At 42.0% G+C, this 25,194-nt stretch overlaps 1 protein-coding gene across 2 annotated transcripts in view; it reads right to left on the bottom strand.

Annotated features, from left to right (window-relative positions):
* The window catches only part of LOC127527256 (trace amine-associated receptor 13c-like), a 138,437-nt gene that overhangs the window by 93,381 nt on the left and 19,862 nt on the right, over window positions 1-25,194 (bottom strand). The window contains exon 1 of one of the 2 annotated variants that reach the window (XM_051925367.1): window positions 24,363-24,783. The exons of the other annotated variant lie outside the window; for it this stretch is intronic. Coding sequence (XP_051781327.1) covers window positions 24,363-24,597 — 235 coding nt within the window. The 5' untranslated portion in view covers window positions 24,598-24,783. Of the gene's footprint in view, window positions 1-24,362; window positions 24,784-25,194 lie in introns of those variants that run through there. 2 annotated transcript variants of the gene reach the window in all.

The raw sequence follows: 25,194 nt of genomic DNA, 5'->3' as shown, positions 1-25,194 counted from the left end.
ATTTGCCTCTTCAGGACACTGGTCTTGCCAATCCTCCTTTATGGATCAGAAACATGGACCTTGCTCAAACTGGATATAAACAAACTCGAGGTATTCCAAATGCAATGTCTGTGGCAGATCCTGGGATTCTCACTTTGCGATCGCATCACCAACAAAACAATTCGGGCAAGATGTCAATAGCAACCAACTATCGATGAATAAATCCAGCAGTGAAGGCTGAGGTAGTTTGTCCATGTGTGTAAAATGGGCACAGACAGGCTACTACACAACCTCCTCTGGAAACAGCAACCTAACAAGTGGAGAATACGACGGACTGCACCCAAGAAAATATGGACCAAACAAGTGGAGGAAGATCTGAAGATCCCACGACTCCACCTCAACCAGGCCAAGACCATCGCAATGGACTGTGGTTGTGTGCAGGGTCAAACTCCTCTTCCAGATACCAGATAGGGATCAGAGAGAGAGAGAGAGAGAAAGAGAGAAAAGCATTGATGAATTAAAAAAAATCTATATTAAAAACTCACTTTTTTCAATTTGGCCTTTCCTTCTGTTCTATTTGTAACAGATTATTATATTCATTGCAAATTCATATACTTCATGGATATGCTATAATTATTAATTCCCACTTTTCTCTGTTTCATTTTCCGGTTCGTCTGTGGTGGCATTTTATACCACCACCACCTGATCAAAGTCCTGTGCAGCCGCTTTTAATGATGGACTGAAAGTGAATAATCCAAAGGAATTTTTTTTGTTTTTTCCGTCTTCCCTGGCCATCTGACCATAGGGTCGGATTTATCTTAATGGACAAAAAAAACTTATCTTCAAATTAGGATTCTACTATTTGTATGTCTGTGCTGTGTAAGTGCATATTGATTCTTTATTAATTATTTTTTATATATTTATTTAGTTAAATATAACTATCCATTTTCTGCGGTGGGCTGGCGCCCTGCCCGGGGGTTTGTTTCCTGCCTTGTGCCCTGTGTTTGCTGCGATTGGCTCCAGCAGACCCCCATGACCCTGTACTTAGGATACAGCGGGTTGGATAATGGATGGATGGATGGATGTAACTATCCATTTTTGACTTGTTATTTTGTTTTTCTCTTGTAACTCTTTTTTGTGTAAAGCACTCTCAGCTACATTCCTAGAATGAAAATGCCGTATTGAAATAAAAATGTTGTTTTTGTTGTTATACAGAAAATGTCTTCTAAATTGAAAAGCATATTAGTTAGCACTAATTCGGGAAACGGTCCATAGGGGCAGCAACTGCTCCGGGTCCTTCCCAGGTCCAGAGGTTAAGTCATATTCTCCTCCTTTGCAAGTAGTGTGGTCTTCAGTGCTTGGATGCTCTGAGCTCACGCTGCCGTTTTCTTGGGAGTGCACAGAGGACGTCCAGCTTCCCATTTTCAAGGATGGTAAGTGCTGACAAAGGATGTAAAACACTCACAGGACTTAGTGACCTTACAGCTGGCACTTACCTCCTACCTGGACATGTAGCTCGGCCCGCTTCCTCTTCGGCAAACTGTGTCGCCCCTGGCTTTGCCGCTCATGTTGCTGCAGGTGGTGTTCACCTGTTTCGACGCTACCCTTGCTTCTGGCCTGGCACTTCTTCGTCCCATCATGAGCAGGGCCGTGTGTCACAGTGCCTCTTCTGCAGGTGTTGTGTGTTGTTGTGTTGGCTCACAAGAAATTTTTTAAAGCAGTTCTCCTGCCAACAGATGGCCAGGAAGTCCCATCTGGGATGCCATTTGTGGAAACCTGGGGATGTACAGCTCCCCAAACACCAGACAAGAACAGACACAGAGGCACAGGTCCAGCACAACACTTGTTTATTTGGCTATGGGACATGTTTTGTCTCACTCCCCATAGTAGCAAGCACAGTACACTGAGCAACATGCTCTTCTCTCTCTTTCCCTCTCTCTGCCTCCACTCCTCCTGGCAAGCTTCGTCCACATCCTCATGACTCTGGCTCTTTGAGTAGTGTTGTCTGGATTCCTTTTATAGGGCACCCGGGTGTGGTGGAAGTGCTGCCACACAGGGCTCCACAGTACCTGCAGCACCTCCTGGCAGCACCCACGGAACCCAACAGGACTGCACCAAACTCCATCTGTCAAGGAACCCTGTGGGAGTCCGAGGCACTGCTGCAACCTCCATGTGCTGCCATCTATTGATCCAGGGGAGGTAATACTCCGAATATGTTCTCTCCCTGGACCTTCCAGTATAAAGGCACCCTGGCTGGGTAAGGGCCATGGCCGCACACCACAATGGAAAAAAAAAAGCCCAGTAAAACCAGAGAAAAACAATCAGCCAAATGTTTGACTCACAGAGAGCAAAGTATAGAATACAGTTTGAAATTTCATGTTACAACAACAACAACAACAACATTTATTTATATAGCACATTTTCATACAAAAAGTAGCTCAAAGTGCTTTACATAATGAAGAAAAGAAGAATAAAAAACAAATAAGAAATTAAAATAAGACAACCTTAGTTAACATAAAAAGGAGTAAGGTCCGATGGCCAGGGTGGACAGAAAAAACAAAAAAAAACTCCAGAAGGCTGGAGAAAAAAATAAAATCTGTAGGGGTTCCAGGCCACGAGACCGCCCAGTCCCCTTTGGGCATTCTACCTAACATAAATGAAATAGTCCTCTTTGTAGTTATTGTTCGCACGGAGTCACTTGATGCTGATGGTTATACAGACTTCTGGCTTTTAATCCATCCATCATTGTTGGAACATCATGGTGCTTTGGGTAGATGGTGGTGGCACAAGCCACCACCAATAGGACACCGGAAAAGGAAACAGAAGAGAGAGTAGGGGTTAGTACAAATTTTGAATGAATAGTTATTATAATGAATTGGATATACAGAGTGTCAGGATTAAATTACAGTGAAGTTATGAGAAGGCCATGTTAAAATAATGTGTTTTCAGTAGTTTTTTAAAGTGCTCCACTGTATTAGCCTGGCGAATTCCTACTGGCAGGCTATTCCAGATTTTAGGTGCATAACAGCAGAAGGCCGCCTCACCACTTCTTTTAAGTTTTGCTCTTGGAATTTTAAGGAGACACTCAGTTGAGGATCTGAGGTTGCGATTTGGAATATAAGGTGTCAGACATTCCGATATATAAGACGGGGCGAGATTATTTAAAGCTTTATAAACCATAAGTAGAATTTTAAAGTCAATTCTGAATGACACAGGTAACCAGTGTAGTGACATCAAAACTGGAGAAATGTGTTCGGATTTTCTTTTCCTGGTAAGGATTCTAGCAGCTGCATTCTGCACTAACTGCAAACGATTGATGTCTTTTTTGGGTAGTCCTGAGAGGAGTGCATTACAGTAATCTAGCCGACTAAAGACAAACGCATGAACTAATTTCTCTGTATCTTTCGATGATATAAGAGGTCTAACTTTTGCTATGTTCCTTAGGTGAAAAAATGCTGTCCTAGTGATTTTATTAATATGCGATTTAAAATTCAGATTACAATCAACGGTTACCCCTAAGCTTTTTACCTCCGATTTGACTTTTAATCCTAATGCATCCAGTTTATTTCTAATAGCCTCATTGTATCCATTATTGCCAATCACTAAGATTTCGGTTTTTTCTTTATTTAATTTGAGAAAGTTACTATTCATCCATTCTGAGATACAGGTTAGACATTGTGTTAGCGAATCAAGAGATTTGGGGTCATCAGGTGCTATTGATAAATACAGCTGTGTGTCATTAGCATAGCTGTGGTAGCTCACGTTATGTCCCGAGATAATCTGACCTAATGGAAGCATGTAGATTGAGAAGAGCAGCGGACCCAGGATAGAGCCTTGTGGAACACCATATAGAATATCATGTGTTTTTGAGTTATAATTACCACAACTAACAAAGAATTTTCTCCCTGCCAGGTAGGATTCAAACCAGTTTAAGACACTGCCAGAGAGGCCCACCCATTGACTAAGGCGATTCTTAAGAATATTATGATCAATGGTGTCAAATGCGGCACTCAGATCTAAGAGGATGAGAACAGATAAATGACCTCTGTCTGCATTTACCCGCAAGTCATTTACTACTTTAACGAGTGCAGTTTCTGTGCTGTGATTTGTTCTAAAACCTGACTGAAATTTATCAAGAATAGCATGTTTATTGAGGTGCTCATTTAACTGCATAATGACTGCCTTCTCTAGAATTTTACTTAAGAAAGGCAGGTTAGAGATGGGTCTATAATTTTCAAGAGCAGAGGGGTCGAGATTATTTTTCTTAAGTAGGGGTTTAACTACCGCAGTCTTAAGACAGTCTGGGAAGACCCCCGTATCTAATGACGAATTTACTATGTCAAGAACATTATCACTAAGCACACCCGATACTTCTTTGAAAAAATTTGTTGGTATTGGGTCAAGGGCACAGGTGGATGGTTTCATTTGAGAAATTATTTTATGTAAATCAGGTAAATCTATCCTAGTGAAAGACTCTAATTTATTTATTATGGAGTACTGGGGTTTCGGGGGATCCTTAGTGTTGGGGAGATATACTATGTTATTTCTAATATCATTAATTTTTTGATTGAAAAATACAGCGATAGCCTCACAGGTTTTACTGGAAGTACTTAGGAGGCATTCCTTTGAGTTACCTGGGTTTAACAGATGATCAATTGTCGAAAATAAGACTCTGGGATTACTAGCATTGTTATTTATAATCTTAGAGAAATAGCAGCGCCTCTCAAGACGGACTGTGTTATTGTATTCTGTTATTTTAATTTTTAATATCTCATAGTCAATAGTTAGTTTAGTTTTCCTCCATTTACGCTCAGCTCTACGGCATGTTCTCTTTAAATCAGACACTCTTTGGGTCTTCCAAGGTATAACAATGCTAGAAGATTTTTTAACTGTCTTTTCAGGTGCAACTATGTCAACAGCAGCCCTCACTTTAGTATTAAATCTTTCCACCTTACTATTTACATTCTCCTCGCTATTATAGTTGGCACTATAAACGGACTGATTGGTTAGAATGTTTGTAAGTTTTAAAGTTGCTGATGAGTCAAAGAAGCGTTTTTTAACAATATGCTTCTCATGAGTGTTTTCTATCATTATTTCTATATTAAAAAGTAGAAGAAAATGGTCTGAAAGACCCGTATCAATGACCTGCTTTATATCAACTTTTAGTCCTTTAGTAATTACTAAGTCTAACGTATGACCTGCTTTATGTGTAGGCTGATTAACGAGCTGTCTCAAATCAAAAGAGTCCAGGAGGTTCATAAATTCTTTTACTTTTTGGTCACATTGATTATCTACATGAAAATTAAAGTCGCCGACTATTAAGAGTGTGTCATAGTTCGTAATTAAGATTGACATCAAGTCAGAGAATTCCTCAAAGAAAGACGCGTTGAATTTAGGAGGTCTATACACGGATAATACTAGAACGTGAGAATCTCCCTGAATAATAATGGCGAGATACTCAAAAGACTTGAACTTACCAAAACTGATATTTTTACATTTTAACCTGCTTGAGTAAATGTTTGCTAGCCCTCCACCTCTCTTTCCTTGGCGATCAGCACGAGTAAAACTGTAATCCGGAGGCGCAGATTCGATTAAAACAGCTGCGCCATCTGAGCTAAGCCACGTCTCACTTAGTGCAATAAAATCTATTTTTTTTTCACTAATAATGTCGTTGATAAAAAACGTCTTGTTAGTTAAAGCTCTAATATTTAATAGTGCCATATTCAATGTTTCGGAGGAGCAGAGATGAATACTATGTGCGTTATTGATATAGGGAACAGGAATTAAGTTATTTTTATTAGCGCCGCTCTGTGTGTATTTTTTGTTTAATCTATGATCTGTTTTTACAGTTTTAATACATTGTTCATCTAAAGTAGTAACTTTAATTAAATTATTGGCGTTTATGCCGTATTGCCTAGATTTTCTATGTGCATTAAGATTGGTTATTACAGTATTTATGTTGCGCACTTTTATGGAAGATTTTTTTAAACAATTATCATGACCAAACACAGGAGTGGCATTTCGGAAGGGGTTAAAAGCAGAGATAGATAGTCAAGATAAACGAATTACCTTCGATATGTTTTCGGAGAGGACCCGGGCGCCGAAGCTGTTCGGATGCAGGCCATCTCGCTTGAAGAAACGCGGTCTTTCCCAAAAGAGGTCCCAGTTGTTAATGAACCCGATGTCTTGATTCTTGCAGAAGCCCTGCAGCCAGTTGTTTAAACCAAGCAGACGACTGTAATACTCGTTTGATCGTCTGACGAGAGGGAGTGGACCCGAGATGAATATCTTTGCCGATGGGGTCCTCTCCTTTGTGTCTTTAATTAATGCAGTGAAGTCTGCCTTGAGGATCTCGGACTGTCGGTGCCTTATGTCGTTTACGCCAGCATGTATAACAATTGCTCCAACTGCCCTGTTCTTGTAGATCGCCGGTGCACGTCTCGTCACATCTCGGACACGAGCACCGGGAAAACAAGAAACAAAAGATTTTCTATTAGGGCAAGTGATATTGAGGTTCCTAACAATAGAATCACCTACCACAATTACATCACCAGGAGCTGAAGGCGAACTGGGGACGCTTAGAGGGTCAAACCGGTTCTGGGTTACGATGCTTGCCTGTGCCGATGGAGGTGTTCTGGCCTTGAACCCCCGCCTGCATAGCTGAAATACACCGAGGTCATCATCGGTGTCGCTCCTACGAGGCGCGGGGGTGAAGGTGACTTGCGCGGCACAACGCGGGGTTGATGTTACGCCGATAACAGATGGCGAGGACGGTTTATCCAACAGCCGAGCCTTCAGATCTCTGAGGTATCTTCGTCTGGACAGAAGATTCTGAATCTGTTCATCGAGTGCCTGGAGTTCCTCGACTACAGTTGCAATGCGATTCACCTCACTGTCGGCCATTGTCCGCTTCTGCTTTGCTTCCACTTCCGCTTCGTGCCCTAGGAAAAATGAGAGAGAGAGAGAAGGTGAGACAGCGTGTTAGGCTCAAAGAGCTTCATACTCCACTTAAACACACAACTATTTATCTCTATCTCTCTCTCTCTCTATATATATATATATATAGTTATGCACGTGTGCCCAAAGGCCTCTTTCCTGGCTCATCAAAGGTAAGCAATACCCCTGCGAGGTGGTGCTGTGGCTAATGGTGTTGTCTCTTTTTCTCCCATTCAGCATTGTGAGCAGAGAGTGCGGCTGACTCTGCACCTTCAAGTCCAAGACCACAAAAGCCAGGTGGTCCAACAGGCTGTCATCTCATTTGGAACTGGGTTAGGAAAGAGTACAGAGTGCCAGTGAACAGACCCTTTAATAGCAGAGCTGAGGACACTATTCCTTTTGTTTTTGTTTGGAAGTGGAGCCATCATTTGGTTGTTTTATTTATTTACATGTCAGAAATTAACAGGGCAACCCAGTTGGCACCCCAAGATATCTCAGGACCTTTGTCGTCTATCATTCACCTGACCACTATATACAGTATGTGTGTGTGTTTATTCTGCTAGAATGTGTGGGCCTCTCATGAGTACAGGGTGGTCCAGCACACTCCATGCAGGTTCGGCTCACAAGTGTCAGAGGGGTTCTGAGCAGCACTGGGTGCAGGATGGAGTGTCATACCACCACTGGGCGCAACCTCAGCTCATTTTGACCTACTGATTTAATATGTTGCTCGTTGTTATGTGTACATGGACAAAAATTCAGCAGATACAAGGAGAAGAAGCAAACTGCAGACATCCAGCAGCTGGACCAGAGTTCAAATCCAAGTGTCTGGAGCTGTGAGGAGTGACCACCGCAGCCCTGAGGGGCTCCTGACAAACAGAAATAATGAAGCCATTTGTGATTTGATGAACTCATTAGTGAATAGCAACTGAAATGAACAAACAAACATCCTGAGAGAATTTGTGAAGCACACACAGCAGAGAGTTGCCTCATGTGAATTACGTCAGCCGACAGAATATGGCCGTCGCAGGGCCTCAGTGTATAAACATCTCAGTGTGCAGGCAGGACGGCTCTTCTCATGATGGCATCACTCCACTGACATGGACTTGAATGGACTCAAACTTGGCCGTTGCTTTCCGTACAGTAATGCATCTTGTTATAAACTGATTTTTGAAACAGAAGTTTATGGACCTTTGTATATTTTCTCATGTCCTTTGTTTTTATCGACAGTCTTTGGAAATCTTCTTGTCATGATTTCTATTTCTCATTTTGTTCAGCTGCACACGCCGACTAATCTTCTGATCCTTTCACTCGCAGCGGCCGATTTCTTATCAGGTTTCTTTGTGATGCCCTTTAGTTTGGTTAGCCTGATTGAGACTTGCTGGTACTTTGGAGTTGTTTATTGTTATTTGTATCAGGCACTTGCACATTTTCTTAGTGTAGTTGTTGTATATAATGTGGTTTTAATATCCATTGATTGCTACATTGCTGTCTGCCATCCTTTCTTTTACAGCTCAAAAATAACTTTGACTGTTGCAACCATCAGCATTGCTGTAGTGTGGCTGTTTGCATTTTTAAGTACAGTCATACTTTTATATTTTAGTTATATTGACGTAGAGCTATGTGAACAAATGTGTGTTGTATATACTTATTATGAAATAATCATGTTTTGTTTATTCATTACTGCTATTATTCCTTATTCATTTATGATTGGTTTTTATATCAGAATATTTGTAGTTGCAAGAAGCCATTCAAGAGCCATCAACTGTATGATAGAAAAGAGGCAAACTGAGGAGTCGAGTGACAATAAAATATCAAAACCGTCTGAAAGAAAAGCCGCAAAATCATTAGGAGTAGTCGTGGGGGCTTTTATTATCTGCTGGCTGCCTATTAATATTTTCAGTGTGACAACTGATTTTAGTAAAGATATCATACGTATCCTGCACAATGTCTTTGTGTTGCTAAGTGAAGTCAGCTTTGGAGTTAATCCAATTCTTTATGCTTTTTTTTATTCCTGCTTCCAAAAGGCACTTAAAATTATCCTGACATTTAAAATATTTAGCCCAGCTTCTTCACTGGTCAATTTACTGTAAATGTTAAAACCTCAAATAAACATTGTAAAAGCAATTTTCTGTGTTTAGTTATTTTGATGTTTTTGTGCGTTATGCATTTCTTCATTTTTCAAATTAGCAGTACAATTCCGGATCACGTTTATTAACAATAACATCTGTTAATACTCACCATATTACTGTTAATGTTTGGTTTTGTCATCATTGTATTGTATTTGGGTAAAGTGTAAATACTGCTTACTTCACCACAATTATTTTCATAAAACTTCTCATTAATACAATCTTAAATAAAAAGCACTTTAAACATAGGAGACTCCTGTCAGTTGATTTAATTTCTTCAGAGTTTTTGCTGATGTTATTTATTTGATATAGAAAAATGATTTACATTACTTTGGGCCGGAACTCATTATCTGTTTATAAACTGTTAAGTCATGTCTTGAATTTTACCCAAAATCTAGAAATGTAAATATCTTTTAATATCTGCAGTTATAGTTTGTGCACAGCAGCGCTCAGACGATGGCCGACATTCTGTTCAGCTTTGGTCAGGCAGGTGGCGATTTGTTTAAGAATCAAATCCTATAAGATACTTGTTCCTTTATCATTTTAGTTTTGTATCAAACTAAACTTTTCATTTAAATTGTTAATGTTTCCTATTCCTGCACTTTAATCCGCACTCCTCCTCACTAAGGCAGCAGATGACAGGTGAGTGCAGACGGAGCAGTCGGCCTTCAATCCTCACACTGCTGGCTCACTAAATGACACTGAGGTGACTGTGAGGAAATGAAATGGATGACTGAGAAGCTCAAATGAGGTTTGATGTCCACAATTAAACGTAGGATTTGCTGCTTTAGACTGACATTTGTTAATATTTGTGAAGTCTCATTAGCCGCAGCTGCACACCTCATAGAGAACACAATTAATACTTCAGAGAACAACATTGTGCTCAATTCTGTAAAAACAGAGAAACTTAAACCTTTAATACAGGAATTACATTTGGATCTAAATAACTCTGTGCCTGTAACTGCTGTTTAAGGATATTTTTTATAACTAACCAACCCGCGGCGTACCATACGCCGCATAATCAGGCCACTTTTTTAATGATTTTTAAGCACAGGGAAAAAAATCAACATTTGAAAAATCCGGAGGACAGGGGAAGGACACCCATTACGCCCCATTTGTCATGCTAGTCTGCTGATTTCTCGTTCAGTAACCTGTGAGTAGTGATGGGCAGGGTGAAGCCTCACAAAGCATCAACACGTTTGAAGCAATTGTGTCGGAAATCGTATCGAAGCTTCGAAGCATTTGACACTCACCTCTCTCGTGACACCTCCTGGCCATTTTCATTAACGTTACAGAAACTTATGATACACTTCAATGACGTTTGTTAAAAGTCGTATTGCTTTTATTTTTTCGTAGCTACAGACTGACAACGAAGAGAAGGGTTCGTCAGCAGCTTCTAGTGTGTGATGTCTAAAAAATATAAATATAACTAATGCCGACAGGCAGAATGCACTATACAATAGCAAGAGTTAAACAAAATAAGACGCCTCACCTCATGCATTCTCGGCTCTTTCAATTAGTATTTACTTTTGCACTGTATCATTATAATCGCTCCTGTTATTAGTATTATAATTAACCCTGATCTTTTCTTGAGATCACATTTAATAGCCTTAAATGTTTTAATTTGTCCGTCTTAATTAAAACGGAGTAGACAGAAAATAAAGGTTTATCCCTGTACTTTGCCATGATATAGGTAAGCACATTTGAGAAAGAAAATGTGAAATCCTTAAATCACAGATGTCATTATTCGATCAAGTATTAAAATCTGCAGTGCTTCGAAAGCTCGACACAGTGTCGAAACCTGAGTATCGAGCGGCCCATCACTACCTGTGAGTCACGTAGAGTTTTCATTGTTGTTTGCGGTTCTGGCCGCTTTTCGCGTACTGAGTTGTTCCGGAGTCACAGTTGAGAAACAGTTTTTTAATGTCTTTTAAGCACAGGGGAAAAAATGAACATGTGGCCCAGTGCATTCTTTAACTGCCTTGTGGCGCTGTAGTAGTACGGCTGCTTTGCAGTAAGGAGACAGTGGAAGATTGTGGGTTCGCTTCCCGGTTCCTCCCTGTGTGGATAGCAAATTATCCGCGACAAACAAACTGTTTTACACGCTGCAAACCAATCCGCGCCGCTTTTTCAATGTTTTTTAAGCAGAGGGAAAAAAATGAACATTTGCAAAATCCGTAACACTGCTTTCAGTAAGTACAATGCACACGCGTTTAATTTGTCAGCCACTTTTTGCCAGCCGTCTTTTCTGGTTTGGGCCGCTTTTGCAGTGTTACCTCTTGTGTATATTATATCTTGAAATCCTTCGAGTTGCTAATTAACTAACTAACACCCACCCACTCAGCTTGTGTGAAAAAAATGTGCCCGTTCTTTCATCATTTTGTTGCAGCTGGTATCCCATGGTTGTCTTCCGGCAGTGTGAATGCCTCGAGAGACAGGACGTCCTTGTGTGGTGAGTTGTTGCAGTTTGTGACCACGTCGCCGACATTATCCCAATGTTGGCAAACAAAGCCAACAGCCATTTTGCGAAGTTTGAGAGCAACAGTTTCGTCAATGACATTTTTACATCCAGGTAGTCTGCTAGACTAATGTGCTACACCTCTGCGTTTGAAAAACCGACTTATCCCGGATGAGTTTCACCAGCATTAATGATTAGGAATCTGGTTGGAACAAAACCCTGCATCCATAGGGGTTCACCAGGACCGAATTTGGGAAACACTGCTGAACACAGACAAAACCGACTCAGGTGAGGATTTGGGGCGGGCAAAGTGGTTGCAGCTATTGATTATTCAGTGTTGTTTGCCTGGGTGTCTGATCTGCTCGACAGGATCATAAATAAAAGGAAAACAATGTGAAGGCAATGTCACAGGTGATCCTGTGGTATAGCGGGTCCACAGCTCCCCTTCAAAAGGCCATTTTTAAATAAATAATCATCGCACTCACAGCTTTAGGGAGGGGCGTGGAAGTGTGGCTGAAACGGTTTCCGGGTAGACTCGTGCTGTGGGCATTTCTCTCCTGTGCAGTGTGTGAGCAAGTGAGGAGAGAGAGAAAGCCGGTACGTTATAGTGAGTGAGAGCAGGCTCGGAGGCAATGTGTTCCTGTGGTATAGCGGGTCCATAGCTCCCCTTCAAAAGGCCATTTTTAATCAGGCAACTGACAGTAGTGGAGTCAGGCACAGAGAAGGTCAGCTGCTGAGAGAGCGTCTCGACTGTTGCAGGGCCTGCATTGGTTGAAGCAGGTGAGACGCTAATGAAAAAGAGACACAGGGCTAATTGGTTTTTAAAGACTGCTTCCTTCATTGTGTTTTAACCTCAGTTTTAAAGGATTGAGCGTCTCTCTCTCTCGCGCTGCCTGTGTGTGCCTCTGTCTTTCTCTGGCGCTGCCTCTGTGTGAACCAAGGTTCCACTGAGGTTGACTAATGAAAAGTGAACGTGGCTCAGAGCTGCAAGTGGACTGTGGCACAGACAAACAGAAATGACGGCATGTTTTCTGCTGAGAGAGCGTCTCAACTGTTGCAGGGCCTGCATTGGATGAAGCAGGTGAGACGCTAATGAAACAGAGGCACAGGGCTTATTGATTTTTAAAGACTGCTTCCTTCATTGTGTTTTGAGAGGGAAACATACAATTGTCCGTGACTTACAATTGGAGGACCGCCGACGCTAATGAAACAGAGGCACAGGGCGTATTGGTTTTTAAAGACTGCTTACTTCATTGTGTTTTAACCTCAGTTGTAAAGGATTGTTTTAAGGATCCCATGGGATACCCCTCGCAAACTGTTTTACATGCTGCATATGGCGATTCACCTCCGCGAGAAACATGCCTCTATGAACAGTCAACGTGGCTCAGAGGTGCATGTGGCCTCTACGACAGATGAATATAAATGACGCCGTTTTTTCTGTGTCGTCGCATCCGAGTTGGTGGCCGTGGCTCTGCGAGTTGTCGTCGCATCCAATGGTCTTAGAGTTGGTGGGCGTGGCTCCTTCCTGCGTGCGCCATGGGTGTCTTACTTGTCGGCGGCTTAGTGAATCCACGCCCCTTCCGGCGTGCTTTCCATGGTTGTCTTGCCTTAGTGAATTATATATATAGATGGAGTTCGGCTTCACAGCCCTGCTGGATACCGTGGGAGCCGCCAGCGGACGCTGCAGGGAGGCACGAGTGTTTCTATTATAGCCCGGAAGTACTACCTCGTCACGTGGATGGAAGAAATTAAGTACTTCCGGGCTGAAGAAAAAGAAGAGTTTTCATCTGACCCGGAAGTGCTATGGAATTACATGGGCTAAGGGACAGAAGCACTTCCGGGTCGAGGACTATAAAAAGGACTGTTGGAAACCCAGCAGACTGAGCCAGAGTTGGGAGGAAGTGTGACAGAGCTGCTAGGTGGAGAGGAGGATTTATTGTATTGATTATTGATTTATTATCGAGAATTGTGGTGGTGGAGGTGATTTGTGCACATTATAAAGAAATTAAATTCATTTCTTATATTTTACCTGGTGTCTGGACATTTTGTCTGCAGGTTTTAAGGGGCAACTGCGACCCCTGCTGTCACACTCTCTCATTTTTACCTAGGACACGAAGTGGAAGTGGAAGCAGACAATGGCCGATGGTGAGATGGAGTGCGTTGTCTAAGAATTCCAGGCCCTCGATAACCAGATCCTGAAACTCCTATCCAAACGGAGTCACCTGAGGGAACTGAAGGCTTGTTTACTGAAAGAATCCTCCTCGACATCTGAAATTGTCCCAGTAAATTGCTTTTCAGTAACATTGACTCCACGCCTTACCAGTCACTTTCAAGGCCAAGTGAGTTTATTGTCGGAGCGACAACGTCAGCGATGAGGAATTCGACCTATTTCAGCTATGCAGGCAGGGGTTAAGGCTAGATCACCTCCATCGGCCCAGGCAAGCATCTCCACCCAGAAAAAGTTTGACCCTCTCCACTCCCCCACTTTGCCTTCAACCCCAGGTGATGTATTTGTGATTAGAGATTCAAGTCGTACGAGACCTAAACATTTGTTGCCCTAAACAGAAATCTTTTGTTTATTGTTTTCCCAGTGATCGAGATGCTATGAGAAGAGCACCGACAGTCTTCGAGAGGCACAAGAAAAGGGCAGTTGGATTAATTGTACCGACAGTCGGAGATTCTCAAAGCGGACTTCACAACAGTTATTAAAGCTACGAAGGAGAGCACCCCAGCTGTAAGAATCTTCATCTTGGGTCCCTTACGTCTGGTTAAAAGATCGAATGAGTACTACAGTCATCTGCTGGCATTAAATATTTGGTTAAAAGGCTTCTGCGAGGGTCAAAACATCGGGATCGTGGACAACTGGGACCTCTTCTGGGAAAGGCCGTGTTTCTTCAAGCGGGATGGTCTGCATCCTAATAGATTCGGCACCTGGGTCCTCTCCGAAAACATCTCTAAGGTAATTCATCTTTCTTGACTCTCTATTATTACTCCTAACTCTTTCCGTAATGCCTTGCCAGGACATGATAATTCTGTAGCAAAATCTTCCTCAAAAGTGCACTGGGTCAATAATCTAATAACTAACCTCAATGCATATAAAAAAAAATCTAGACAGTGCGGCATAAATGCAAATAATTAAATTACCATTTCACCTCTAGATGAACAATTTATTAAAACTATATGAACAGACTATAGATTAAATAAAAAATACACACAAAGCAGAGCTAATATGAATAAGTTAATTTCCATCTCGAATACCCATAAAGGTCCTACAATTCAGTTCTGCTCTTCCAAGACCTTAAATATGGCCTTATTAAATGTTAGAGCATTAACCAACGAGACGTTTTCCATCAACAATCTTACTAGTGATAGGAAAATCGATTTACAGTACAGCTTTACTCATGCAGATCGCCAAGGTAAGAAAGGTGGCGGTTTAGCAAATATTTACTCGAGCCAGTTAAAGTGTAAAGATATTAGCTTTGATACATTCAAGTCCTTTGAGTATCTTGCCATTGTTATTCAAAGAGTTTCTCAGTCTCCATTATTGTCCGTGACTTTCTTCTGGAATTCTCAGACTATGACAAACTATGATATGTTCTTAATAGTTGCTGACTTGAATTTTCATATCGATAATCAGTAAGACCCAAAAGCAAAAGACTTCATGAAGCTCCTGAACTCCTGTGATTTGAGCCAGCACGTTAGTCAGCCAACACACAAAGCAGGGAATACGTTGGATTTAGTAATAACTCGAGGGGTCACGGCTCTACAGTGTTCTCCTGCCTCCTTTGTTTCCAGAGGGAAAACATTTAAACAGACACACAGTAGACTATATAAACGGGACAACGCTATAAAAGACGCGACTCAGCACAGAACACATTTAAGATGTCCCCATTCATGTAGCACCGCTACAAAGATTTAGGAGGGGGACAGCCTTTACCACCATCCTGGAGAAGTTCACCATGGATACTACGGATACTACAGATCCCTGCAGCCTTCCCTACCCTCAGCTGGTTCACCACCTGGGCAATCTCAGTGAGACTGCATAGTACACAGTTAATTGGAGGATCAGCCTCAAGAACCTTGGACAAAGAGATGTCCAGTGTCCTAGCTGTAGGATCAGCTTTTAACAGCTGCTCAAAGTAGCCAGCCCAGCAGGTCATAACTGCAGCATTATCCATCACCTGCCCTGACTACAACTCTCCGAGAATCAGATTTGGATATGCATAATGCTTCAAATCCTCTGTAAGCAGGATGTGGGTCACTAGACCATAGATGGTGTGTCACTTATTCGAGGATTTACAAACTGAGAACTTCTTTAGAACCTGCAGTTCTGTAGGACCATCCAGTGTCTGCCCACGAGGATGTGATTGATTTCCTTCACTGCACCACCAGTATTGTACCAAGTCCAACGATGTGGCTCAGGGTGCTGAAACTAGGATCCAGCGATCCGCAGCCCCAACATTTTGCAAAGTCAAGGAACATGGAGCCACTTTCACCACAGTTGGCAGATCCATGGGGACTGACACAATCCTCATAGCCAGTCCTGTTAGTGTCAGTGATGGCACTAAAGTCACCCATGACCATGAGTGTCACCTCGCGGGCACCCATCAACCACCGAGTGAAGTTGTGAGCAGAACGTCTTCCTCACCAAGACATCAGTCAGAGCGGACACTGAGACAACAGACAAGACACCCAGAGTGTGCCTTAATCTGAGTCTCATAATACGCTCATTGAAAGAAGTGACATTGGACACCATCAGAATGAGCCGATCCACCACAGCAATAGCTACTCCCCGAGTATGACAGCCATCAGAGCGACTGGACCAATAAAAGGTATACCCACCTACAGTGATCTGCCCAGTCCCAGGTCTACACACCTCAGAGATTGCTGCCACTGGAATGCAGAATTTACGAAGGTCCTCTTATAGCAGAGGAAGATGATCATCATGCCGGAGAGAGAAGACATTCCACGTGCCTACCCAAATGGGCCGTCTCAAATTGGGACAAAAGTTCAACAGCGGGCGACGCCTCAGCACCACACCAGTTCCAATCCCCAACAAGCCTGACCTCATTGGCTCTCTGGTGATTTTGACTACTGCGGGGATGAGGCTTCCAATGGCTTCATAATGCAAGCAGCCTTCCTTGCTTAGGGCTGCTGCAGCAGAGCTACTTCCGTGGAGAGCAGAAAAGAGTCCTGTCTGCCATTTTGGAGCTATGTGAAGTTTTTTTTTAAAGGTGGCTGGAGTGCCAATACTGCCACGAACTCCTAAGTTTTTCCTGCAAGTTGGAGGACTGCTTGCAGGACGAGATACAGTTTAACATCATACCTAGGACAAATAGCAAAAGCACGTGAAAAAAAAGAATTTCAGCAAATGTGAAATGGAAGTCCTGTGAAGTGAAGTGAAGTGAAGTGAAGTGAAGTGAAGGCAAGGAAGAATGTACTATTTGGTGGCTTGGCATTAAACAACAAAAGGAAATTGATGGAGTGGCACAACATGGCAAAGACACTGAAAAATTCAGGATCAGAAAATCGCACAAGTTTGAGAATTCCTTGATAAAAGATGCATTTTTGTTTTAGATCAATAGAGGGTTGAGACAATGTGGGTTCCACTCCATGCTCCCATCTTCCTTCTGGGAGCTCTTGAACCCGTCACCGTCGGTAATGTCACCAATGAGCTAGGCAGTGAGGCACAACAAACCAAGAGGATGGTGCAAAAGTGCAAAGTGCTTTTATTTAAAGCAACAAAAAACAAAAACAAAGTGTCCAAATAAATAGTGCAGTGCTTCAAAGTTAATAAATAAATAATCCATAAAAAGCTGTGAATTGTGGGGGTTAAAAACACAATAGAACAAAAAATCCTTTAAAATCTGATGAGGTTAAAATAATGGCTGGAAGCAGTCTTAAAACAAATCCCAGTGCCTTTCTACTGGTGACTCCCCTGCTTCTCCCGTCTAGGCTATGCACCAGGGGAGTCACCCTACATGCAGCTGACCTCCTACACCGTACTGGTCTGGTGGCCTCCCGATCCCTGGCTCTGTTCTACTCACCTAAACCGACACTTGGGCTTCCTTCCCCAGCGGCCAGGGTGCTCACGCTGGGGCTCAACACGCCCAAAGCCTCCTCGACTCCGCTTCCTTTACTTCCTTTACAGCAACGAGCCAACCTTCTCCCAGTTACTCCTGCTCCAAACAAGCACTCAACAAGAGCGACCACTACCGTTGGCCCTCGGTTGCTGGCCAAACACCTCACTCGGGGCTCTCCTATCAGCTGCATTAAACTCTCTCAAGCCTGCTCTTGTTCTCGCTCTCCTGCACCGGCTTCCTCCTTCCTGCATCCATCTCCATTAATCTCCCGTGCTCTTTTTTCCTCACCCTTAGCCTCCTCGCGCTTCTATTATTTATCACGAAGACGTGGATCAGCTGTAGCAGTCAGCGGCCCCCGTAAACAATTACGGATGCGGGTGACTCCTCACCTGTGCACTTAAGCGAGGACTGTCCGCATCACGAATCACACTGGGAACCACTTTGGCCACACAACCACACCCTCACTCTAAGCCGCAATTTTTTATTTAAAAAGTGGCCTTTTAGACTTGAGAGCTGTGGACCCTTGAGACAAGGGTCAATGTAAAAGAGCACTCTACTCTCTGAAAACGTACAGCAAGATACTCAAAAGATTTGTGACACGAAATACCAATAAACAGAATGGAATAGCACTGTGCACATTCAGCAGTATGGCTGCCATTGGTAATGATGTACGTTATGGTTTAGTTCTGAAAGTCCCTGAGTGTCTTGGAAAGATCAATTAAATACATTTTATTATTATTGGTCTTTTTATTTTTTGCTGCTATAATGTACTTTAGAGTTTTGTTGTAAAAAGTACACTTTGCACACTGTCACACACGCATGTTTAGGAGACAACTAAAGGGCTTGAATAGATGTAATTCCACGCCAGGCAAGGGGGTGGCAAAGTGTACTAATTCTCTCTCTCAATCCCTTGCAGACCATTCTCGGAAAATCCCGCCTGTTTCTGGGGCAGCCAGCGATGTCACTTCCATTTCCGGACCTGATGACATCACTTCCTTTACGGGCCTTTAAAGCCGCCATCTTGCTTCTAGTATATCAGTTCTGTTTTGGCTTCAGTTGTGTGAACATGTCCGTTTGTGTTAATCATTTTTGCAGCCAGGAAATATTATTTGGGTGGCTGCCCCAAACCTTCGCAATGTCTTTTTGTTGTTCTTGTGACAACACATTGCATTCACAAGCAGCAGTATACAAACAGTGCACAAATTAAATTTTAAAGATTATCGGCAATCCTTGATGGAGATTCAAACCCGTCGTTGTCCTGGCAGAACCTCAGACGGTCCACACTCCATTTCAAACATTCGCTGCTGGTTTATGAGATCGTGATGTCTGCTGCAGCCCACACACCACAAAATGACACAGCACTCTGTGTGCCTTTTCAATGGCCAAGTATGCAAAATCACAAACTTCTACAGGCTGCTGATTTGAATTGTACATTAGACAGTGACAGTGATTAGATTAGTGACTTCAAACGGTTCATCTTCAACTGCAGTTAAATTACCTGAAAGAGCCTTCGACAATTTGTACTTTTTAAAAGTAATAAACTATTACATCCACAGTGGCTTCTACAACATTTTCAGGAGAATCATTATTTCTTGTTTAAATCTAAAGAGACTCACAAACTTCTGAAGGAAATGGAGGAGACCTCTTAGATGTTCTCTTGGTCCACCTCTCATAACAAGCACCACAAAAACTTCCAGGAATCATCCAGGAGAGGATTACCTTTGATTAGAATGACAACAAATCAGTAAGAAGAAAAAAAGTGGATAACTTTTCTAAGGAAACTGAATTGTTTAAAGAAGAAAGAAACTATAAAGGTAACAGAGGGGGCTGGGTGGTCTCGTGGTCTGGTACCCCTGCAGATTTTATTTTTTCTCTCCAGCCGTCCGGAGTTTTTTTTTTTTTTTTTTTTCTGTCCTCTCTGGCCATCGGACCTTACTCTTATTCTATGTTAATTAGTGTTGCCTTATTTTAATTCTTACTTTGTCTTTTATTTCTCCTTTCTTCATCATGTAAAGCACTTTGAGCTACATTATTTGTACGAAAATGCGCTATAGAAATAAATGTTGTTGTTGTTTAAAATGTCTATTATTAAATCAACTGTAATATTTGATTTTATAGGTTCGGTTACTAAGCAGCACGGTGGTGTAGTGGTAACGCTGCTGCCTCACTACAAAGAGGTCAGGCTGCACATCACAGGTCCTCTCTATATGGAGTCTGCATGTTCTCCTCGTGTCCTCAGGGATTTCCTCAGGGTGCTGCGGTTTTATCTCACAGTCCAAAGACATGCAGGTTAGGTGGATTGTGGATGTTGAAGTGTGTGTGTGTGTTTATCCTGCAATGGAGTGGTGTCCTGTCCAGGGATTGTTCCTGCTTTGTGCCCAGTGCTTGTTGTGATTGGCTTCAGCTACCCAGTGACCTGCTCTAAATAAGTGGAAAAAGAATATGGATGATAAACGTTTGTGGTGGGCTGGCGCCCTGCCTGGGGTTTGTTTCCTGCCTTGCACCCTGTGTTGGCTGGGATTGGCTACAGCAGACCCCTGTGACCCTGTAGTTAGGATATAGCGGGTTGGAAAATGGATGGATGGATGGATGGATGGATGGATGGATGGATGGATGGATGGATGATGAATGTTGTTTTGTGAATCTCAGTATAAGGAACAAAAACTGTGTGACTAACAATATTAAAATGAGCAGTGAAAGTGGGGGTCCGCAGCAGCCTTCTCTCACTGACCACCATCATAAACAAGTGGTAAAGAAGGCCAATTCGATTCTGTCGCACAGCAGCAATCCGCTGTCACCAAAGTGTCACTTGTGGCCATCAAGCTGCTGATTTAGGGTCTCAAGGGTGAAGACCCCCAGACTGAAGTCCTCTTTTATCTCAGAGCTATCAGCCTTCTGAATTCTAGTAGCTGCAGGAGTCCTGCGGAGTTCTGAATTATTATTGTGTGGTCCTCGTTATTATTGTTCAAGATTTGTAGAAGTCTTATGGTGTGTGTGCTGATTACAACAATGGCTGTCATGTGTGGTCTCTAATATTATTCTCTTGTCCCTATTTAACAATGTCCTACGTGTCACACATTACTGCTGCCAGTAAATTTCCCTCTGGGATAATAAAAGTCTTCTGCTGTCCCGAAGAGTAAAAGCCACACATGCAAAGAGAGAACATGGAGATTCAACACCGGCAGTGACTGGCGAAAGACTGGAACAAGAACACTAAATCAAAAGGGCAGAAGTGCGGACCACCACATCATAATACCTCCTGAATAAACACACAAGGGGGTCTGAAATGAGGGGGCAACTCTTAAAGTGGAACAAGTAAAGCATCAGCTGAGCAGAGCAGAAATAAAGGAGCTGGGAGTCCGTCAGGAATCGTCTTATACAGTGCAGACCATAATACCTTAAAACATAATTTATGGGTCAGGTTTACTGATGTACTTAAACCTGATATGACAAAATAAATTAAAAAACTCATGTTGTCACGAAATATTTGTCTTTATTTTACAAAACACGTTGTCTTTTTTCACAAACATTTCAGCTGCTTGCTCTTCATATCACCACAGAGGACCATGTTGTCTTCTCAGTTGCAGCATGAAGGGTTGAAGCAGGCATGGAGTGGACAATCCAGAGCCCAAAACCTCCACCAAAGCACTGGGTGCTTGTCCATCACAGGCCACGGGGAGAACACGAGAACTGCAGACATTTATCAGGCTGCTTTGGAACGGAGAGGCCGCCGTGAAGGCTCTGCATGGACACATTGAATGGGCAGTCGCTCAGCGGCCTTTGGATTCTCAGTGCTGGCTTAACGTCTTCATGGATTATTGATGTGTTTTATTGTGTTGTGTGGATCGTTATATTGTAGGAGTTGAACTTGAACCCTGGTTCAAGGGGCTCCTAGCATGTGATGCAGTTGCTCTGTTTAAAGGATGATTTGCTGGGTCTGTGCTGAGTCTCACATTCTTCTCAGCTTATACTTAAAGGCTGAAGGTGTTATTTTGATATTCGCTATGATAAAGGTTTGAATTTTTAAGGAAAGGCATTTTAAGTGACTTTATAGCAAGAAAAGAAAAAAGGAAACCTTGGTAGAAGAAGTAAAAGTCATCTTTAAAGTGCGCTGCTTGCTGTGTTGTTCTGCTCAGGCTTAGTTTCCTGTTGACAGACCCGCCTGAACAGAAGAAAACATAAAGTCACCCAAAGGGCTGAGAACGACATGGACGTGCCTGTCATGTGCGGAGTGAACTTTAAAAACACCTAAACAGTCACAGACTCCTGAGTTAACAGGACGGTCAATCAGCCGAGTGGACCGCGTGACCATCTAAGGTCTCGATGTTTGGTGACGTCCTGTTAGCAACTGGATAAACCAATCAGGTTAAAGGATTTCTGATTATCTAATGAACTCCTTGGCATTGTGATCTAATCAATGAAGAGTATAAACAGAGTGAGACAGGCGCCTCTCCTTTGTAACACTCGCTAATAAGGTGCTTGTGCTTCTACTGAGAGACGGAGATAAGAAAGAAGACTGACTGACGCTTTTCTCCTGCTTGTGTTTTATTGGCAAAATGGGGCACCCAGTCTGGGGTGCTGGTACATTGCATTAAACAATAAATCACAATAGCTTTTATTATTTACTGATATTGACAATGTAATAACAGAGAATCTCACATCCACCCCTGAAGAACACTAAAACTGCTAAACAGTCAACTCGAACAATGTAAATGAAATAAAGAAAGAAATGTCTGCATGAATAATTTGTGCTAAATTTGTACACAAATACTTTACTGCAGCAACACTACTAGACAGAAGAGCAGTGAGGATTATAAAGGTTGTTTTAAAAAGATGTAAGGACTTTTTATAAGTCATTTAAAAAATTATTAAACAGCAGTGACAGCCACAGAGTTCTTCAGATCTAAATGTGATTCCTTAATTAAAGGTTTAAGTTTCTCTGCTTATACAGAATTGAGCACAATGCTGTTCTCTGAAGTATTAATTGTGTTCTGTATGAGGTGAGCAGCTGCAGCTAATGAGACTTCACAAATATTAACAAATGTCAGTCTAAAGGAGCAAATCCTACGTTTAATTGTGGACATCAAACCTCATTTGACCTTCTCAGTCGTCCATTTCAGTTCCTCACAGTCACCTCAGTGTCATTTAGTGAGCCAGCAGTGTGAGGAGTGAAGGCCGACTGCTCCGTCTGCACTCGTCTGTCATCTGCTGCCTTACTGAGGAGGAGTGCGGATTAAAGTGCAGGAATAGGAAACATCCGATTCACAATTAAAATTAAAAGTTTAACATGACACAAATCTAAAATAATAAATCAACAAGTATCTTTTAAATTTTGATTCTTAAGCAAATCTCCACCAGGTTAACAAAAGCTTTTCAGAATTTCAATCGTTACCTGTGCTCTGCTGTGGAGTTGTGAGTTGTGAAATCAGAAAGTCTGTGCAAATTGTAACTACAGATATCCATCCATCCATTATCCAACCCACTATATCCTAACTACAGGGTCACGGGGGTCTGCTGGAGCCAATCCCAGTCAACACAGGGCGCAAGGCAGGAAACAAACCCCGGGCAGGGCGCCAGCCCACCAAAACTACAGATATTAACAGATATTTATATTTCCAGATTTTATGTAAAATTCAGCACATTACTTAACAATTTATGAACAAATGAATAATTCTGTCCCAAAATAATGGAAACAACAATGTTAGAATGAATATAAAGTCAACCAAGAAACCCTGAAGTGTTCAAATGAATTTCAAGGAGTCTCCTACTTTTTCAGTCCTATTTATTACACATTCAAATAAGAAGAGGTTTTATGAAAATAACTTGTGAAATAAGCAATATTCATAAACTGTGTACAATTTACACAAATAGAGTACAATTTTAACATAAACAGCCTTCAAAACAACACAATGAATATGAAAAGAAATAAGAAATACGTCCAAGTATTGCACTGCTAATATGATAAATGAGCAAAGGCATAATGTACAAATAATTAAAAATATCTGAGCATAGAAAATTACATTTACAGTAAATTGATCACAGAAGAAGCTGAGCTAAATATTTTAAATGTCAGGATGATTTTCAGTGCTTTTCTGAACCAGGAATAAAAAAAAGCATAAAGAATTGGATTAACTCCAAAGTTCACTTCACCTACCAACACAAAGACTTGCCTGATGAGATGTGTGATTAGGTTACTAATATCAATTAAAACATTGAAAATATTGATAGGCAGCCAGCAGATAATAAAAGCCCCCACGACTACTCCTAATGTTTTTGCGGCTTTTCTTTCAGACGGTTTTGATATTTTACTGTCACTCACCTCCACAGTTTGGCTCTTTTCTATCATACAGTTGATGGCTCTTGAATGGCTTCTTGCAACTACAAATATTCTGATATAAAAACCAATCATCAGTGAATAAGGAATAAAAAAAGTTATGACTAAAAAAAAAATGGCCACTTCATAATAAGTGTATACTGCACAAGTTCCTTCACATCGCTCTACGTCAATATAACTCAAACATAAAAGTATGAGTGTAATTAAAAGAGCAAACAGCCACATCACAGCAATGCTGATCTTTGCAACAGTCAAAGTGATTTTTGAGCTGTAAAAGAAAGGATGGCAGACAGCAATGTAGCGATCAATGGATATTAAAAGCACATTAAATATCACAGATATGCTAAGAATATTTCCAAGTATCTGATGCAAATAACAATAAATAACATTAAAATACCAGCAAGTTTCTATCATGTGATTCAAACTGACTGGCATCACTAATAAACCTGATAAGAAATCGGCCGCTGCGAGTGAAAGGATCAGAAGATTAGTCGGCGTGTGCAGCTGAACAAAATGAGAAATAGAAATGATGACAAGAAGATTTCCAAAGACTGTCGATAAAAGCAAAAGACACGAGAAAGTGTAATGAAGTCCATAAACTACAGTTTCAAAAATCAGTTTTTCACAAGATGTATTACTGTGAGGAAAGCAACGGCCAGCTTTCAGTCCATTCAGCTCCATGTGTGTCCCCTGACTGAGCCGTCCTGCCTGCACACTGAGATGTTTATACACTGAGGCCCTGCGACTGCCATATTCTCTCTGCTGACGTAATTCACATGAGGCGTCTCTCTGCTGTGTGTGCTTCACAAATTCTCTCAGGATGTTTGTTTGTTCATTTCAGTTCTTACTCACTAATGAGTTCATCAAATCTCATTCGTCTTCATTATATTTGTTTGTCAGGAGCCACTCAGGGCTGCGGTGGTCTCTCCTCACAGCTCCACAGTGGTCCAGCTGCTGGCTCTCTGCAGTTTCCTTCTTCTCCTCTGTCTGCTGTTTTTGTTTTTTTGTTCTCAGTCACTTTGACTTTCTTTCCTCATCACAGCGAGCAGCACATTAAATCAGCAGGTTCAGATGAGCTGAGGTTGTGCCCAGTGGTGGTCTGACACTCCATCCTGTCCTGTGCTGCTCAGAGCCCCTCTGACTCCTGTGAGCTGACCCTGCATGGAGTGTGCTGGACCACCCTGTGCTCATGAGAGGCCCACACACACACACACACACACACACACACACATACAGTGTACAGTAACAGCTGTGTGTTTTTCTCTTTTCCGGACCCTC

This window comes from Erpetoichthys calabaricus, chromosome 3, assembly GCF_900747795.2.
Source record: "Erpetoichthys calabaricus chromosome 3, fErpCal1.3, whole genome shotgun sequence".
Taxonomy (NCBI): domain Eukaryota; kingdom Metazoa; phylum Chordata; class Cladistia; order Polypteriformes; family Polypteridae; genus Erpetoichthys; species Erpetoichthys calabaricus.
Note: the sequence above shows the minus strand (reverse complement) of the source record. Positions and strands in the feature narration are given on the sequence as shown.